The 14942-nt window shown below is 41.8% G+C and overlaps 1 protein-coding gene across 1 annotated transcript; it reads left to right on the top strand.

Annotated features, from left to right (window-relative positions):
- The first annotated feature begins 1162 nt into the window (after positions 1-1162).
- Positions 1163-14416, top strand: CD83 (CD83 molecule). Its single transcript, XM_013940066.1, has 5 exons — positions 1163-1205; positions 1333-1463; positions 11407-11623; positions 11737-11843; positions 13856-14416. Exons 1-5 carry the CDS (start codon positions 1163-1165, stop codon positions 14012-14014), a joined length of 657 nt encoding a protein of 218 aa, XP_013795520.1. The 3' UTR covers positions 14015-14416.
- The last annotated feature ends 526 nt before the right edge of the window (positions 14417-14942 follow it).

Below are 14942 nucleotides of genomic sequence, written 5' to 3'. Positions count from 1 at the left end.
TGGACTTTTATGTGCTGAGGACCTGTCAAACTAACTTCTCTTCAAAGCTTTTTAAAGGTGATTTGGCTTTAGAGTGCCCAGCCTGATGTGTCTTCAAGGAACTTGGTTTTTGAAAGGGGCTGACTGTACACTCTCTACCCATCAAAACTCAAAAAGCTCCTAAAAGACTTCTGACCGTCTTGATCTCAGTAGCCTAAAGACAACAGCCACAACTGTATTCCAAAAATAGCATGTCAGCAACTTTCAGAGTTTCATGATTTGTAAATGCTTATGTGATCAACCTCAGACTTCCTCAAAAATTCTCTAGGGGGAAACAGCTCTTACAGATCACAAGGAAAGGAGTTCTTTTTTGTTTTTTCAGACATCTAGAGGGGATGTCCAAATGGTTCCTCTGCTGGGAGCTGCCTTGATTTGTTTGCATGGGGAAATTTTCCAGCATATAATTTGGCAGAATTATGTCACTCTAGCTGCCCTTGCTTGTTTCGAATGACAAAATACACTGAGAAGAGATGCTTCTTCTAGATCACGAGTGTCTATATGGGGAGTTACACATGCAGCACTAAGTATAGTTCAGATTGTACAGCCATGCTGTAAATTCCTGCTTAGCCCTTAGAGCCAAGTCACAGTGTCCTGATGTTACCACCTGAAGGTTTAAATGTGGTTTCAGAAATGCCACTGAATATGGCCAAGCTTTTTCTTCACAGACACTGTGTTACTAGAAACAGCAGAAAAAAAAGATGAGAGGGGATTTCAAGAGGCTGACAAACCCTTTCCCCTGCCATTTTGTCAGATGACAGAGATTATTTTAGCACCTGTTTTGATGCCCTTCATGCTGGCCCAGAGTGTCCCAAGATCAACCGTATTTCTGTTCAGATCAACACAGTCGAGGGGGGGAAGAAAAAAGAAGGAGGGGAGATACTACCAGTGCAGACAGTTGGAAAAATGGGAGTGACCTAACAGGGTCCTAAATGGGAGGAGCACTGGCTCCTACACGTAGGGATTTTCCCTGTGACGTGAACTTAAAACTAAGTCGGCTGGGGGATTCCCCTGTCTGCCTCCAGAAATATCACTGTAGAAGCAGTAGCTGTTTCACTCTGCTCTCACAGCCCTTCCTGCAAAGAGGCACGCTGCTGTTGCTCTGTGATTTAAGGCAGCAGAAGCCATGTCTCTGACAGCCTCCACTCGGCTCTTCATCCTGTGCAATGGTGAGTGGGGAGCCTTGCATTTTTCATTCTGGTCTTTCACTTATTTTGCGGGAGATATGTTTTGGGAAGCCAGGAAGGAATGCCTCAGCAATCTCTTTTAAAGCCTATGTGTACCTGTGCTTTGCAGTCTGGTGCTTGATCCGTGGGGCTTCTGTGGCTGTTCCAGATGTTGCCGTGAGATGTGCTGCAGAAGCGCTGCTGCCCTGTAAAGTTCATCTGGACTCCACAGTCACCTACCAGACAGTGTCTTGGTATAAAGTAAGAAAAAGTTAAAGTTACTTGAGCAGTCTGCTTTGCTTTCTCACCTGATGTTGGCTTGTCTTGTACTAAATGGGTTATTTTATGAAGAGGCATCCTCCTGTCAGTGCGGCAGAGACAAGGCAGCAATGAAAGTGTTTGGGCTGATCAGGGAGTGTAGGCATTTTCCGTGTCATTGTAGACAGACTATCTGAGCATGATCCCTATATTGCTCTTGGCCTGCTTTTCTATTTAACTATTGCTAACCTGAGGATGCCCTGTGTACAGGCTGCCAAATACCACTCCAGGATTTCCAGCCTTTCCAGGATTCTCCTTTAGAACAAAAACTGATATTTAAACCTTGCAACATAAGTGATGTTGCTCCTTGATTAATCCTCCCCCACAAATAGGTGCAGATTTTTTCTTTGAAATAGAAAAGCTAAACATATACTTTCTATTACTTAAAATACTTGCTATTCTTTAAAAAGTTTTGGCTAGTGGGAATGAGCATAAAAGGAGGACATGCAGAATGCAGATGGAGAGCTAGAAAATTCTGAGTTATCTCTTTGCAGTCCTAGAAAAAGTCCCATGTTGGCTGCCCGGTTTCAGAATTCCCTTCTCTGAAGCAGGACAATTCTCCTTACCACCTACTTGCAGGACAGCTACAAAGATCAATCCACTAATGAACAGAAAGTACTGTTCAGCCCTTTAAAGCTGAAATTGCTCACAGAAAGAGAGGCAAAATTGTCCAGTGGCTGGAGAACCAGCCACTGACTTGCTCTTTGGCACTATATATTTGCGTCTTAGTGTATAGCTTCAGTTTATAGCGTGAGCTGAATTATTAGACAAATGGGAGGTCTACCTCTCCTGAACTGCTCACTCCCAGCCATGCACTCCAGTTGCTTGCCATGGGCCAGTCCCAGTGGTCATCTGATTGCCCACTAAGTCAACCTTCTACAACAGCAGAAAATCAATCTAGGAATAAAAATGTTGTGGGTTATAGAGATGAATCACTTACTTACCCATGTAATGGGACCCTGCCCATGCAGAGGCAAAAAGTGGGAGAAGTGAAGGGAGGAGAGAGACCTCTTTTTGGTGGACACAAACTGTTAATTTGTCTCCGCCAGAAAGTGAAACCACAGCCTTGGCTTCCTCAGCAGTTCAGTCAGATATAGTCTTAAAATTTTTCCCTCTGGTAAACCAACAGGCAATGTTATTACATAGGAGTACTGTGGCAGACACATGTAGCTATGTTTCAGTGCTGCTACAGCAATAAGCAGCTGCCTGCAACCAGGCGACACCTGCAACCTGAAGGTACCCAGCTCAGCCAGAGTTGTTTTGAACATGTGGTGAGCAGCCCATCAGTAACTGTGGCATCTGTAGTCTCCTCTTTTTTCTGAGATGCTGGGCTGAGTGCTCGTGAGAGACTGAGAGGGGGCATTTGCTTGAATATTAGTAGTGAAGCAGAGGCAGGTGTCAACCTATTCTTTTTTGCCTTTTGCTTTCAAAGGCTGCTAGCCCAGGCCCCAGTCGCAGCCACGTTAAGAAAGCACAGCACCAAAGCTAGTAAGTCAGACTCTCAGCAGGAAAAAATAATTTTGGCTCAGTGTTCTGCACCGAAGAAACAATACTTCTTCTGCTTGTGGGGCTAGCTAAATAGGTGACAGCTTGAGGAGCTCTTTGCTGCTCGCTGCCATGCAATGTAGCCATGCCTCTGTCCCAGATCCCAGCTACAAATGTTCCTACTGAATCCAGCTGCTCTGGACGCCTCTGTGCTCTCCCTGCCTTTGGCTGTGTGCTGCTGTCCCCGTCCAAAACACTTCAAACGGAGGGTAAAGGAAAGGCAGAGCATGAGCAGGCTACCCAGCATAGAATTAATCTGTTATTTAAAAAACAACTACTGAAGGATTAATCAATAAACACCGCATATACCCCCAAAGGGCTAATTAAAAAGTAATTCCAACAAATGGTATGAAATTTCAGACTGTAAAGTTCAAACAGCTGCTAGGCTAAATCTTTTGTGTAAGGTCACTTTGAACTGTGCAGTAAATGCAAGCAATTAACCTCTGCTTCTGCTGCTGAAAAAAATTATGGTGACAATGTTACAGTGCTGTGTTTGCAGCAGGGCAAATGTTCAGCAAACAAACCCCTCCTCCCCACTGGCACCACTGCATATTCTGAGCAATTAAGGGTCACTTTTACACCTTTTTTTGTGATCTGCTTAAAAAAAGATGCTATTTAAAAATGCCTGCCGTTTCAGTTCAGTGTGGAGAAATAATTGTTTGATGGAGTGTTCTAGCGTCAAAATCCAACAGAATGTAATAAGATAGTATCACATTCAGCAGTTGCTTTGCTTGTGCTAAGGTTTTATACTGTAAATAGGTGTGCATGTGCTTAACCTCTCACAGGAGTAGTATTCTTGGAGCCAATTGGATTATTCAGATGTATAAAGTCAAGAGTCTAAGTAATTCTGTGCAGGATCAGGACCAAAATCAGTCAGTTCAGACAGAATGATTTTTGCTTAGAAATATTTCAGATAGGTATGTCCAGCAAGCTGATATGCCTAGCAAGCAAAGTACAAGGTAGAGCACCATATACTTTTTCATCCTGGTCCAGGACTGGTTCCATAATGGCAGTACCTTTTAAGGGTGATCCATTTTTGGATCCATTTGGATCCATTTTGGCAACCCTATATGCTACAGAGCTATGAGCAATGTGGAAGTTTGCTAATTGAGAACTGAAAAGTAGGTCGCTTCTGCATAAGCACCCAAGCATAGGCAATTGCATATAGAAATACTGGCTTGAATCTCTATGCCCCATCTATAAAACAAGAATCTGGGTAATCTAACTTTATCTACCTATCTACCTCATAGGGCTATGGAGAACTGAACAGTTTCTGTTTGCATAGTTCATTGAAAATAAGAACTGCTTCATAAAAACTGATCATTATTACTTTATATCTAGTTTACAAATAAAGTTTAAGCACACACAAATGAAGTCACAGTGGATATTTAGTTATTTTGTTCAACTGTTAGCCAGAAAAATAGTAATCTAAAACAAATCTTGAGGAAGAGGAGGGAAGGCCATACTTCAGTGGAGAAAAGTTGATCGACTTTATTGCAAAATTGTGGCAGAAATAGAAGGAGAAGTCATATTACAAAATAAGAATAAACCTTACAGACTTATAGATTTTAGACCTTATAGATTCAGTGTTAATCATATTGTCCTTGAAAGGAAAGTCCACTGACTAAATATTCATAGTTATTATCTATTAGCATAAACAATAGTTTCTGATTTACTTCAGTCTAATTTCTAATGCACCTAAAGAAATACAGTCAAATTCTACTCAGACATCTGTACAACTGCAAGTAGTCCCAACACATTCATGATTTAGAAAGGAAGGCAGCAGTGGAAATGATTTGATGACCAAAACAATTATTTTGCCTGTCAAGAGCTAGCACAGTATGCCCTCAGCTATTAAAAAGAGAAAAAAAAGAAAAAAGAAAAAAAGAAAGAAAAAGGCTGTGTGACTGAATCAGAGGGCTTTTCCAGCTGGGCCTGCCTAATATGTCACATGCAGTTCCTTTACTGTTATTCTGTGTTTGGGTAGTTTTTTTGGTGTTTGGTTTTTTTTTCCTTTGTAAAGCACAGAGTTCACTCACATGTGCCCACAATTTATATCTGTTCAAAGTTAACATTGGTATGTCTACATGACACTGTATATGAACCATATGGATGCACCTTCAGCGCTAATCAAATATGAAAGTGCTTTTGTGCTGCAAAATATGCCTATTAGGTGATTTCAGCTCAGTTGTGATTCATTACAGGTTGGCTATCAGGCATTGGCAGAATCCTAGCTATTTTAGTTTGGAAAATAAATTCCTTGAGGCTGTATATATTTTTCAGATCAATGATCTCTTTAGCAGCCAAAAATTTCAACTTGGCCTTTATTCCTGGTAAAATTTTAAACAAAACCATTTTTACAATCATCCTACCCTCAGGAAAAAAGAAAGTTAATGTTACTACATTTCAATTTTACACTGACATCAACCTTGGACCTGAACCATTTTGCTTAAAATAAAAAATTGCTTTTATGGCCAAAGTGGATTATATTGGCAGTTTGATTTACCTTGGGGCCGAAGGACCACCTTAGTCTGAGAAAAGTTCTGTGATAAAGGTATTTAATGAGAGCAGAGAACATGAGTTAACTTAATAACTGCCTGATCTCACATGTGCATGATAAAATTAAGTTTTAATTGATTAGCTGGGTTTAAGTACTATAGCACAGGTGAACATCCTTTGTGTAGCGGCAGGATCATGTAATGATATAGCAGTTTTCAAAACTGCCACTAAACAACAACTAGCTAGGAACTAGAGAAGTGCTCCTGCTCCTATCTCCACCTTGTTTTTAGTGCTCTGAAAAAGAAAGGTATGCTGAAGGGCATTTACATTTTGGAGGTATAATTATTCTACCTATTTCTCAGAGTTTGTCCAATCAGAGAACAGAAGAGCATCAGCTTGCAGTGTTTTCAGTTGAACCTATCCCATTTTAATATCCACAGTATCACCACCACTACTCTTATCAATAACGTCCCAGCCAAGAAAAACTCATAGGAATCAGTCAATTGACTAGCGAATACATGTGAGAAAATTGCACCCTCTTCAGACCAAGTGTTTCCATGCTTTTGCATGGATGGGCTTGTGTCAGTTTGGAGCATTTCTTATGTGCTGTCTGGTCATTAAGCTTTTAACTGAAAACACTGTGCAAGTTATGTATTTCTTAAGACTATTTTCTACTGTCTTGTGAATCAGTATAAGGCTGCAGATCGCATTGCAGGAAATATTCGTATAGAGAGGGAAAGAGGAAAGAAAAAAAGGCTACATTTATCCAGTAAATTATTCACTATAAATTACTTGGCCAGCCATATTAACTATAGATTACTGTGAGTTTGTACTGTGGACCAGAGTACAATCTATATTATGATTTGTTCTCTAAAAAAGAAAAAGTTAAATGCTTCTGATTTTACTGCTGGCCAAACTGAAATAAATTGCAATTAAACTCACCAAAATCAGGGGATTACTTTGAATTTGCAATGGGGTAAGTAAGTAGAAATTTGTCCCTCATTGCTGCATTTCTGCACCTACACTTTCTTACTGATGTCTCTGAAGCACCAAGACTTGGAACAGCCCTTACTCTGAGTATGGTGGGCTTAATCTGTGATATAGTTCCTAAAAATTTTGTCAAGGAGCTTAAAAGAAGACCAGTGGAGGCAGAGCCTATGGGACCCAAGTTTTATGGCCAACCTTTCAGAAGCTCTTAACCTGGAGATGGATTGATTCAACCATTTTTATAATCAAGTTTCTCAAATTTCTGCTGGTTCCCTGAATGATTTGTATTTGTAAAAATTAAGAGAGAGAGGGAGGAAGGGAGAGAGATGGAGACAGAGGGAAGGAGAAACAGGATAGTTAATCATGTTTTTTGGAAAGAAAGATTCTTTGGCAAAGCCCTGACACTGAGTCACCCTTACAGCAGCAGAACCACAGAACAGATGAGGTTGGCAGGGACCTCTGAGGATCATCTAGTCCAACCTCCTGATCGCAGCAGGGTAACCTAGAGCAGGTTGCTCAGGGCTGTGTCCATTTGGGTTTTGAATATCTTCAAGGTTGGAGACTCCACAGCCTTCCTGGGCAACCTGCTCCAGTGTTCGACCACCCTCACAGTGAAAAAGGTCTTTCTTATGTTTAAACCACATTTTTTGTATCTGACTTTTTGCCCATTACCTCTTGTCCTTTCACTGGGCACCCCTGGGAAGAGTCTGGCTCTGTTGTCCTTACTCCCCCCATCAGGTATCTATACACACTGATGAGATCCCCTCGAGCCTTCTCTTCCACAGCCTGGGCAGTCCCAGCTCTCTCAGCCTCTCCTCCTATCACCGATGTTCCAGTCCCTTAACCATCTTCGTGGCCCTTCAGTGGACCTGCCCCAGTAGGTCCCCGTCTCTGGACCCAGCACTCCCAGTGGGTCTCACCAGGGCTGAGCAGAGGGGAAGGGTCACCTCCCTCCACTTGCTGGCAATGCTCTGCCTAATGCAGACCCAGAGGCTGCTTTCTGCAAACTTGCTGAGGGTGGGCTCTGCCCCATCGCCCAGGTCACTAATGAAGGTGTTAAACAGCATTGGCCCCATTATCCACCCCTGAGGACAGCATTGCCTCTCATTGCCATGAAGGTGGTGGAAAACAACAGATCTAGCCTTCAGGCTGATTTCTGAAAAAGCCTGTCACAAACACTGCCACTGGCCAATGTTTGTGTGACAATAAAAATAAACTCACATTTCTTTTGTTAATTCTGTTTCTTAATGATAGTTTTATGCAGGCAGGCAGAATGATGCTGCCTGCTTGCAGCTCCCTGTTTCCCAGCAAAAATCTTGCTTCAGTAATCCCTAGGAGCCACCACGATAATGAGTCCTCTTTTATGCAAATAGATTCAAGAGTATATATTTCCATTGGTCTCCACGTGATTCACAATTTGCCTTCTGAATTTTGGTAGAGTCCTTAACAGAAAATATGGGAGCAGAAAAAGACCAACTCCCTTTCCTCAGTCCTGGCGGTTAGCAGGAAGAGTCAGCATGAGGCAGCTCAGCTGATACTAACACAGAAGGAAAAAGAAACACAAACAAATTGAGGCAGAAAACATTTTGTAGCTGATTAAAGGAGAGGATGGTCCCTACACAAGTGGATTGCTGCCACTAACAGTGCTCCAGATCGATACCCTCTAAGCTTGTGTGGAATTAATTAGGTAAAACCCCTAGCATTTACCTCGTGCTGTGCTATCACCTAGAGGAGACTTGGCATGAATTAGCACTGGATTATCATAGGAACTTGAGCTGCAAAATGATCTGTCTAGTCAGAGCCTGCCAAGTAATTCACAGGAGGTGGCAAACAAAGTGACATTTTGGTAATTTTAATTAGGTTTGGGGGAAAAAGAAGTTAGCTTGAACAGCGTATTTAAGAGGCAGAATGATGACCTGACTGAACATTTCATGGACGTCCTTTTAAATGACTGGGATACGGGGACACACTGTGCAGATTGGTTCAGATGTTTTCTTGCTACTTATACAATTTAGAAAGGGAGGGTTTGATGTTTTATGCTAAGATAGTAAGAGATAAGATTGCACTGGAAAAAGGTCTGGTTCAGAGCATCAGAGAAAGGGTTGCTGTGACCTCTGAGCAAGGATGGGTGCATTGCATGTGTAGAGACTGGAAAAATGCCACCAGATGTCTCTGCAGCCTAAAAATGTAGGGAAGCTGCTGGGCACACAAGCAACACAGAGGACTGCCTTTGCTCCTCATTAAAGAGGAGATTTAATGGAAATAAGAGGCATGTAAACCCACAATCAAAGCCATGAACTGTTCCTCCTCCCCCAGTGCAAAGGTTTGAGACTCCCATCCAGATCACTACTGATATCTCCCTAGGTGGGGGAGCCAGGTTAGGCCCAAAGTTAGCTTTTTCTTCTATTTTGGGGAAACGTGTGTGGTTCACGCAGCTTCATGGGCAACACTTTGGCCTACACAGAGGGTGAGCCCTTCTGACCTCCTTGTCTCTGGGGGTGCTCTCACAGTACTTGGCAGGCCTATAATTATGCTTAAGCTGAGCACCTCAAAAAAATTGGAGACAATAAACTATCCTGTATCTCAGAATCCTCTTAGAATAGGGGAGCTAAACCATTAAGCAAAAATCTCCCTGGAAATACGTGTATGGCTGGGCATAGGTTAGATGGACTTAGCTTATTTTTCCATTAGACTGAGCGCGGAGCTTGCAATTGTATAAGCAAAGATCAAAGTGTTTTTTGATTCCCAGGTCTCTGTCACAAGATAATAACATGGTCTACCAGCACCCAAGAAAGCAATTATTTGTTCTTCCAGTGGAATTTTTAAAAGCCTAGTTTTCCTGGGGTAGATCAGGCCTACTATCTGCATTTTAGGGCAAAGTGAAGAGCAGCCAGGCTGGTTCTCTTTATTGCCCCGTGGACAGTTTTGTGAGGAAGGGGGTGGCAAAGGAAGGGAGCATTTCAAAAATTAGATCTGAGGGAGGTCAACTCTATCCACTTAACTACTGTTGACTCACCTGTAACCAGACCTGAATCTAGCTTGTATATTAGCATTCCTTCAACTATCTCTCTGATAGCATGCAGGGCCTTAAAATATCTAATCCCTGTGGCACAGTGAAGTCCCTGCAGCCTGAAAACCACCATAGATCTTGCTTGTCTCTGGGTTGAGTGTAATAGGAAAGAGAAGCTGGGGTGAAGGGGAATCAAGAGGAAGTAGGTACTTTCTTCCCTGTTGCGGGGTAAAGTGTGGAAAGCCCCAGGGAAATACTGCTCCATGTTTCAGCCGATGCACTAAAAAAGGCTTTCTGAGAAAGGATCTTTACAATGATGAAAATCTTGTGCCTCAGTCCAATTCTCTCATTCCCCAAAGGTTACTCAGCTTGCAGCTTATTTTACACTACTTTGGGACTGCAAAAGTAACAAAGTGTGAGGGAGCATCAGGCCCATATTTCTCTCTGGATTCCCAAGCATGCTTTCCTCATGCAAACACATGAAAGGGAAACCAGATCCTTCTAGCCTTAATATGAGAGAATTATATCAATTTTAATAGCTTAGAGTGTAACCGTTATACCCTGATGCAGTAGCTATATGGATACAAAATAAGCACGAACATGAAACCCAGAAATGTGTCTATAAAAAAAAAAAAAAAAAAAAAGCCCTGTCTTGCATTAGTTATAGGTTTGGCTGAAAAGTGGAGCCTTGGACTGTATGGGCCAGCTCTGGCTCTGCTGGTCCGCAGAAAGACTGAATTCATTACTGGGGAAACCTTCACAGAGGGCACGCTGCCTTCAATCCCAGGGAGTGACACTGATGAATAAGAATGGACACGGGCTAATTCAAACCCTTCTACCATCTTTCAAATCAAGTTAGTGATATGGCTCTTCTTTGTGGTGCCTAGCCAATTGTCATTTGCAATGCATCCTACCGCCCCACAGCACAAACTGTTCTGGGAATATACTTCATTCCTCTAGCAGCCGCTCAGCAATGCCAAGGAATGTAGCTGTTCTGGTTACAATTAAGAAATTCAACATACAAATGTTCCCAAAGTGCACCAAAACCTGCTTGTGACCTTCATGCAATTGAATCTGGAGGAATCAGAGCAATTTTTGTTCTTTGGTTCCAATAAAGAGTCAAAGGGAGGCAGAAAAATACCCATTCCTCAAGAGATGCTCTGTGGTTTCAGGGGCCAGTTTCACAGAAACTGGCACAGGGAAGTGCAAATTCCTGGGCTGCGTGCCCGCAAGGACCTCTGGGCTATGAGGTCACTGGAAGGACATCAACCTTTGTGGCCAGAACCCATGCGCTTTGGTGCATGCATGGGAGTGGGTGGGCTTGATTCCCACCACAGCATCACAGAAATACTGCGGGCAGGGCACACGGAGGCTGCGGGGGAGCCTCGCTGCTCACTGCCACTCTCGCTGGGGAGGGCCGGTCTCCTGGAGCCTCCACGGAGCAGCGAGAGAGGCTGGCCGCTTCTCCCTCAGCTCCTGCCCTGGGCTCCGTCTGCCCCTGTTTGAACTCTTTGGGCACCTCTGTTTAGACACTTTGAGAGCAAATTCCTGCCACTTCATATTGTATCTTTACCGGATACCTATTGTTTCCCTATGTCCAGATAAGGTAGATTAAGAAGCCTCACAGAATAACTCTTTGTGTACATGTATGCATTCTTAAATATAGCATGTATTTAAGCAAAAAAGCAAATATATTTTGTTGTGGGCATGAAAGCATTACAAGCTTTCAAATTTTTTCTTCTCCCCCCCTCCTCTTTTCAGCCTCAAGCTGGATTTAAAACTCTTTCCCCTAAAACTCAGGAGGATGTCCTTGCTCAATACAAGAAATATATTTGTGTTTTCCAGATGGCTGGACATGGTGAAGTAAAAGCATGGAAAGTCCTGGATGTGGACTCTCATTATCCAGAGGAACTTGGCGGGTCCCTGGAGCTCTCCAATGACACCCTCTTTTCACTGAGGATCAAAAACGCTACCAGCCACAATAGTGGGACATATAAGTGCACTTTGCAGGAGCAAAGTGGAGAACGCAATCTAAGTGTCACAGTCACATTGAAAGTATCAGGTATAGCAGAGACTCTCAGCTTTTCCATGTTCTGCATGGCATTTGGGGAAGAAAACAGTTTTAAAATATTTTACAAACACCAGAACAGTGTAACACCTTCCTTTGTGTTTTAGGTTGCCCTGGAATACTAGAAGATGAAAAATTAAAAAAATACAAAGCAGAGCTTTTCATGCTGACTTGCCTTGGGATTTTTTACTTACTGCTCATCTTTTTTACTTGTGTAAGTAATCCCCTTTCTCATAAACAAACAAACCAACAACAAAAAAACCCTTATTTTCCCTGCTACCACCATCCTTAACAAAGCCAGTCAGAAGTTGGTTTTCATACTTGATTTATGACCAAACCCTTTAAATTCCCACACAGTATTTTCAAAGCCAGAATGAAACTCAGGTGCACAAGGAACACAGGATGGAGTCCCAAAGAGATAAAACATTTCATTACACCCCATCTAACTGAGAACAGACAGTTATTTTCCTGCTCCCCACTGCTCGTTTCTGCTTCCATTTACTCCAGTACAAATTCAGTTTAAGAGCACAGCAACAGTTCTTCTGGTTTGGTTCCTGGGCAGAATTTGTCCGAGATAGAGGCACTGGCTTCTGGGACCCCTGCCTCATTTATGACATTGCTTGTGTGACAGTACAATGGTCAAATTCAAGTCCACCTACTTTTTGCCTCTGTTTCCTTACCTGTAAAATGGTGACAACCCCACTTCAGATGTTTTTTTTTGCGACATTCCATGTTTGTTGTTAAACAGATACGTTAGGATCCTTGGAAGAGAATTAATTTGCAACTGAAAAGTAACATTATAAGCAAAAGCAATGATAAGAGTTTGGCAAGGCCTGTTACCCATTTCTTTGGGTTAGCTTTGCAAGTACAGGGAACAGAAAAGAAGCAGCATAAAAACATCCCAGGAATGCAATATCAATACCAGTCCCTTCTTATAGGAGTTTTATCTGTACAATCTGTTCTGGTATTTCTGGGAAAGATGGAGAGAGGAGGTATCTGAGAAGCTTTGGTGGCAGAAGGGGAACTGTGCTTTGTACGTGATATTACTGAAGCCACCCGCTCATGCAGGAAAATCAGGAGACCTGTAGTTCATGCCCTTGAGGTAACACGTGCCTCAGGTTTCAATACAGTGCAATACCAGCTGTATTTCTAAACAATTGTTTTGCTCCTTCCTCCCTGTTCCTTTGGGATTGCTATGAGACAGAGTTACCAGTAGGCTTTATTAAAAACAAAACAAAACCAACCCCAAGTTTTGGGTGGTCATTTTTATCTTTTGCTGCTTACATTATTTTGGCCTTATTGTTTTGATCATCAGCACATGAATCATAACTGTTGATTGGAGAATATCTAATTAGCTGCAGCTAAATGTAGATTTTCATGTATCTTCAGGGAGCAATTAAATTTATGCCTGTCTCTTTTTTAGATTGACAATCCTGCCAGTAACTTGTGCTGTTCAGACTAAAGTTTGACAAGATAAATCTTGTAGGAATTTGTTAGGATGAAAGTATGAAAGCAAGGATATCAGTCAAAATAGACAGGCACACTGTTCTGCTCTGTGTCCTGAAAGAATTACAGCTCTCTAAAGAAAGCTCTCCTTCCCAAACATATAAAAAAGGTCCAGTTTTAGTTGTGCAATTAAAAAAAGCTAAACCATATGCTGTAGATAACCATTTTAACAGAATTACATGTACCTTACTCTTGGGTGAGAGTCTGGTCTCAGATATGAACTTAGCTTTCAGCAAAATTTAATATTGCCCTAATCTCACAAAGGAACTTTTTTATTTAACACGTCTGTTAAGTTCTGACAAGTCTCCTTGTCCTCTCTGTGCCTAATCTCCACTGAACTCAACAGCAACATTAAGTATAAGACTGGTGGCAGGACTGGGGCTTTACTTTGACAACTTGATGACAATGTTTCAGACACTGACCTGTATTGAAGGCAGGTGAGAGCAGACTTGCAAGAGGTTGATGCAAGGTCTGTTTATATGAAAATTTAAATTAAATATAAGTTTCCTTTTGTGGCTAAGTTTTTTATCTTGTAAAGCTCCTGCAATTGAGCAAGAAACAGCAGCTTTTCCATTCATTTTTCACTGGAAGCACCCAGTAAAGGAAAAGGTGTTATAATGAACCATGTTTAGCAAAGAGAAAATCAAAACTCTATAACTTTTTAAAATTGCCTTTCAAAGCATCTCTCAATTTTAAGCCTTCCTTTCTGTTTTCTTCCAGACATGTCTAAGAAAAGATAGTATGTCTCCCAATTATCAAAAAAACAGAAAAGATGTGAAACACATGCTCACCCTCATCAGTGCACACGAAATGACAGCTTTCCAGGATTTGAACAGTGACAGCATGTACAAAAATCGGCTTACTTCAAGTTCTGTCTAAGTTGATGTTGTTGACGGCGCTGTGGGCTCATCAGTAAACATGACACGAGATGGATAGCTGAGTGGTATGGAGAGGAAATAAATACTAATATATTGCCTCTTCAGGACAGCCTGATAATATGGGCAATCTGTCAGTGATCTGCTTGCGCTGGACGAGTCTTCAAAAAGCATTGGTATGCACTACAGTAACTCTCAGGTGTTTGGTGGCTAATGAAGACCATTGCAGCTATATAACTGCATTACAATGCTATTATGAAGTTGGAATCAACTTCATTTCACTCCTCTTGTTCTGAACAAGACTGACTCTTCCTGTGATACAAAGACCAGGTTATAGGGAGGCCACAGCAGTGTAAAGCCAGGGGATTAAGCTCTTCGCTGATCTAATAGCTCTCATCTTTCCAAAAGGAAAAAAAAAAAAAAACACAACAGTTGCTGCAGTATTTTCAGAAAGCTAAGTGTGCAGTGCTCTACCTGTTCTGCCCTCCGAGCTCTTGTTCTGGATCGAGTGCCTTTACTGAAAATAAGATGTAACTCATAACACAATGTTAGCTTATCATGAAGAGGTAACTGCACATTGTAGTTCTGGATGAATCAAATCAACATTTTTAAATCTCGGAGTGACAGACAGGCTGAAATGTAAGAATGGAGAAAATATGCTGGAAATCTTTCTGAACTGAATGGAACTTTTCATCTCTTCAGGAGAGGTAGCAATGGATTTCCACAGTGGATCCATCAGTTATTTCCAAAGGCATCTCTAGGTAGGTCAATCCATAGGAAACTGCAACAAGATTGTTAACCTAAATCAACAAAAAAAAAGGCCGAGGCAGCATGTGATATTAAGGACATGCAAAGATGAATTCTTTTCTGTTTTATAAACCATAAAACACAATGTATGCAATGCCTATGTTAGTGGAGTTACATAGTGACGA

This window comes from Apteryx mantelli, chromosome 2 (genome assembly GCF_036417845.1).
Source record: "Apteryx mantelli isolate bAptMan1 chromosome 2, bAptMan1.hap1, whole genome shotgun sequence".
Taxonomy (NCBI): Eukaryota; Metazoa; Chordata; class Aves; order Apterygiformes; family Apterygidae; genus Apteryx; species Apteryx mantelli.
The sequence above is the reverse complement of the archived record's forward strand: the minus strand, read 5'-3'. Positions and strand labels throughout refer to the sequence as shown.